Genomic DNA, 4,726 nt, shown 5'->3' on the forward strand with positions numbered 1-4,726 from the left:
CTGATAGCTTCTTTGCCGTGGTAAGAACACAAAGCTAAATAACCTTTCCCCCTTTCACGAAGAAGGCTCATCAAGCCTTCCGCTGCTGCTTTTTGTAGATTAAAAGCCTGAATCTGAGGCGCGATTGCGGCTATTTTCCCTTCTGAAATGACGGAAGAGTCCAATTTTGTCACTTCCAGGCTATCACTTATGTTCGGTGGAGTTATTGCTCCTTTATTAGTTTTACTTTTGGTTCTTCTGTTTGGGATTTTAGGTGGAAACTTCATTTTTAATTTTCTCCTATTCTCCTCGGTTGTGGAGCTGTCACTAGTCAAGAGTCGTGAATTTCTTCGAGGCGGTGCATTTGGGGGAGATGCCATAGTGGGGCTCAATACCTGAGGTGTTGCCCTTGTCGGCGGACCAGAACTTTGTGTTTTTGCAAGGACTGGAGTTACCTTTCGGCTCTTTCCCCTCTGCGAGAAGACAGACGGTGTTCCGGTTTGGCCGATTCTGGCAACAGGCTTTTTTGAAGGGGCTCCGGTGGATGGCACGTCAATGACAGACGGTGTCTCATACCAGTGCAGTTTTGTCAATAGGGTCCGTCTCCGGGACTTGGGGTTTCTAATGGCAAAATGCCAACACTTGGGGTTAATGGACTAACAGCTGCTGGTCCTCCTAATAAACTTCGACCAGTTTTTGGTTTATGTTGAACCTGTTTAGATCATATGGAAGTTCCTGTTCCCAGTGGGACAGTATCAGGTGAAAGGACAGCTGAATCGATAGAAGACACTGGGGAGTCTGTATTCAAGGAGTACTTTGAATTGGAAGATTCTAAATTCCATCCGTTTCATTCGACGGTGTCCTGGGGTGTTTCCGTAAGAACGGTCTCGGGCTGTCTGTGACATAAACTAGGACGAGGTCCAAGTGTTGCGGCGCAACACTTGGACAGGCAGTTGCTAAAGCTCTCTAGAGAGGTGAATCAAAATGTTTGGTCAGGATCTGGCTTTTCCCCCCTATTTCACATCATGATTCAAAGGGACACCAGAGGAAAGGATTTCAACGAAGGCTCTTTTGGTCACATTCTGATCCTTTGGTAAGCCGATCTGTCTTGCAATATACATGTCCCGACGATGGAAGGGGAAAGCGAGCTGAATCACCAAACTCAGGAACGATAATATCATCGTGGCTTTTCTGCTTATGAAACACTCCACCCGATAAGATTTGATCCCCTTCTGCAAGCTTGCTGAGATCAACACAACATTTCGCAAGCAGGCATTTGCATTGCGGGGTAGTACAACTGTGTCCTTTCAAGAGTCTATATGTTTTATAGGCCTTTCCTGAGCGGTAAGAACAGGTCGCCAGTAAGAACAAGGCTTCTTCTGAGTGTACTTCTGCATAAAGGCGTTCTGCGGGGGAAACCGCATCTCGGTAGGCATAGTGGTTTAGTGCTTGCCATATAGCAGCCTGGACGGGTCCCTGCAGCACCGCCATCCTCGAGGCTCAGGCCCACTTTCTGCAGTGCCACAGGCACCCCCCCCCCCCCCCCATAGCGGCTCCGGCCCGGCCAGCCCCGGCTCATTTAAAGGCACCAGCCGCCGTTACCGGGGGATGGGGGAGTCCGAGACAGAATGACTTCTTTATCCTGCTGACTCTGGAAAGCCCGGCGCCTTGTGATCCATTGCAAACCGAGAGTCACCTCGTGTTTAGAACACGGATCCACTCCCAAGTTCAGTGGGGGGATGTGAGGGGTGTGGCAGGTAGGACGAAGGACTCTCTTCCTTCTGATTCGGTCTGCACAGTGGGGCCTAGGGCTGGAGCTCTCTCCGTGCGGACCGCTGACTCCCTCTACCTTGGGTTCCCTCGGCCCCACCCTGGAACGCCGGGCCTTGGCAGATTCTGGCCCTTCCTGGCCCTTCAGTCGCTGTCAGAAACCCCATCTCATGCTCGGATGCCCCGAGTGACTGTGGCTCGCACCTCTCCGGAAACATTGGAAATCTCTCCTCTACGCGCGGCCACCTGAAACCACAGGAGCTCGGGACACACGTGCTTTCGGGAGAGAATGCTGAGAGTCTCTTGCCGACTCTCTCTTGACTTGAGTTCTTCGTGGGTGCGTGGTTAAGACGTAGTGAGACCAGATGTATTAACTCAGGCCGGGTGCTGGTGGCTCACGCCTGTAACCCCAACACTTTGGGAGGCCGAGGCCGTAGGATCCCTCGAGGAATCGCCTAACCCTGGGGAGGTTGAGGTTGCAGTGAGTGAGCCATAGTTGTGTCACTGTGCTCCAGTCTGGGCGAAAGACAGAATGAGGCCCTGCCACAGGCAGGCAGGCAGGCAGGCAGGCAGAAAGACAACAGCTGTATTATGTTCTTCTCAGGGTAGGAAGCAAAAATAACAGAATACAGCACTTAATTAATTTTTTTTTTTCCCTTCGGACGGAGTTTCACTCTTGGTGCCCACGCTGGAGTGCAGTGGCACCATCTCGGCTCACCGCAACCTCCACCTCCCGCGTTCAAGCGATTCTCCTGCCTCAGCCTCCTGAGTAGCTGGGATTACAGGGAGGAGCCACCACACCCAGCTGATTTTGTATTGTTAGTAGAGACGGCATTTCTCCATGTGGGTCAGGCTGGTCTCGAACTGGCGACCCCAGTGGATCTGCCCGCCCCGGCCTCCCAAAGTGCTGGGGTGACAGGCGTGAGCCATCGTGACTGGCCGGCTACGTTTATTTATTTATTTTTTTAATTATTTTACTTTTTTTTAGTTTTCCATTTTAATCTATTTATTTATTTACATTTATTTATTTATTTATTTATTTACTTATTTATTTATTTTCGAGACAGACTCTCGCTCTGCTGCCCAGGCTGGAGTGCAGCGGCGTGATCTCGGCTCACTGCAAGCTCCGCCTCCCGGGTTCACGCCATTCTCCTGCCTCAGCCTCCCAAGTAGCTGGGACTACAGGCGCCCGCCACCGTGCCCGGCTAACTTTTTGTATTTTGAGTAGAGATGGGGTTTCACTGTGGTAGCCAGGATGGTCTCGATCTCCTGACCCCGTGATCCGTCCACCTCGGCCTCCCAAAGTGCTGGGATGACAGGCGTGAGCCACCGCCCCCGGCCTATTTATCTATTTATTAACTTTGAGTCCAGGTTATGAAACCAGTTAGTTTTTGTAATTTTTTTTTTTTTTTTTTTTTTGAGACGAGGTTTCACCGTGTTGCCAAGGCTTGGACCGAGGGATCCACCGGCCCTCGGCCTCCCAAAAGTGCGGGGATGACAGGCGCGAGCCTACCGCGCCCGGACCCCCCCTTTCCCCTTCCCCCGCTTGTCTTCCCGACAGACAGTTTCACGGCAGAGCGTTTGGCTGGCGTGCTTAAACTCATTCTAAATAGAAATTTGGGACGTCAGCTTCTGGCCTCACGGACTCTGAGCCGAGGAGTCCCCTGGTCTGTCTATCACAGGACCGTACACGTAAGGAGGAGAAAAATCGTAACGTTCAAAGTCAGTCATTTTGTGATACAGAAATACACGGATTCACCCAAAACACAGAAAGCAGTCTTTTAGAAATGGCCTTAGCCCTGGTGTCCGTGCCAGTGATTCTTTTCGGTTTGGACCTTGACTGAGAGGATTCCCAGTCGGTCTCTCGTCTCTGGACGGAAGTTCCAGATGATCCGATGGGTGGGGGACTTAGGCTGCGTCCCCCCAGGAGCCCTGGTCGATTAGTTGTGGGGATCGCCTTGGAGGGCGCGGTGACCCACTGTGCTGTGGGAGCCTCCATCCTTCCCCCCACCCCCTCCCCAGGGGATCCCAATTCATTCCGGGCTGACACGCTCACTGGCAGGCGTCGGGCATCACCTAGCGGTCACTGTTACTCTGAAAACGGAGGCCTCACAGAGGAAGGGAGCACCAGGCCGCCTGCGCACAGCCTGGGGCAACTGTGTCTTCTCCACCGCCCCCGCCCCCACCTCCAAGTTCCTCCCTCCCTTGTTGCCTAGGAAATCGCCACTTTGACGACCGGGTCTGATTGACCTTTGATCAGGCAAAAACGAACAAACAGATAAATAAATAAAATAACACAAAAGTAACTAACTAAATAAAATAAGTCAATACAACCCATTACAATACAATAAGATACGATACGATAGGATGCGATAGGATACGATAGGATACAATACAATACGATACGATACAATACAATACAATACAATACAATACAATACAATACAATACAATACAATACAATACAATACGCCGGGCGCGGTGGCTCATGCCTGTCATCCCGTCACTTTGGGATGCCGAGGTGGACGCATCACCTGAAGTCGGGAGTTGGAGACAAGCCCGACCAACATGGAGAAATCCCGTCTCAATTGAAAATACAAAACTAGCCGGGCGCGGTGGCACATGCCTATAATCCCAGCTGCTAGGAAGGCTGAGGCAGGAGAATCGCTTGAACCTGGGAAGCGGAGGTTGCAGTGAGCCGAGATTGCGCCATCGCACTCCAGTCTGAGCAACAAGAGCGAAACTCCGTCTCAAAAATAAATACATAAATAAATACATACATACATACATACATACATACATAAATTAAAATAAATAAATAAAATAAAATAAATAAATGGGCCCTGCGCGGTGGCTCAAGCCTGTCATCCCCTCACTTTGGGAGGCCAAGGCCGGTGGATCAAGAGGCGGTCAGACCAACAGGGCCAGTATGGTGAAACCCCGTCTCTACTCACAATACACAACATTAGCCGGGCGC

General features: G+C 51.0%; 2 protein-coding genes and 1 pseudogene across 2 annotated transcripts; 1 reads left to right on the plus strand and 2 right to left on the minus strand.

Annotated features, from left to right (window-relative positions):
• Positions 1-5: 5 nt before the first annotated feature.
• On the minus strand, positions 6-2,684 carry LOC118159466 (annotated as a pseudogene).
• LOC118159464 (uncharacterized protein C9orf85-like) lies at positions 2,282-3,105 on the plus strand. Its single transcript, XM_035314042.1, is given in 3 exon segments — positions 2,282-2,306; positions 2,752-2,956; positions 2,958-3,105. Coding segments are annotated over 3 exon segments (303 nt in total). The 3' UTR covers positions 3,031-3,105.
• Positions 3,106-4,194: 1,089 nt separating this feature from the next.
• LOC118159465 (protein GVQW1-like) lies at positions 4,195-4,674 on the minus strand (the record flags this gene model as incomplete). Its single annotated transcript, XM_035314043.1, has 1 exon — positions 4,195-4,674. A coding segment is annotated over exon 1 (357 nt), but the record flags the coding sequence as incomplete, so codon positions are not given.
• Positions 4,675-4,726: the final 52 nt, after the last annotated feature.

Source organism: Oxyura jamaicensis, unplaced genomic scaffold (genome assembly GCF_011077185.1).
Source record: "Oxyura jamaicensis isolate SHBP4307 breed ruddy duck unplaced genomic scaffold, BPBGC_Ojam_1.0 oxyUn_random_OJ70526, whole genome shotgun sequence".
NCBI classification, from domain to species: domain Eukaryota; kingdom Metazoa; phylum Chordata; class Aves; order Anseriformes; family Anatidae; genus Oxyura; species Oxyura jamaicensis.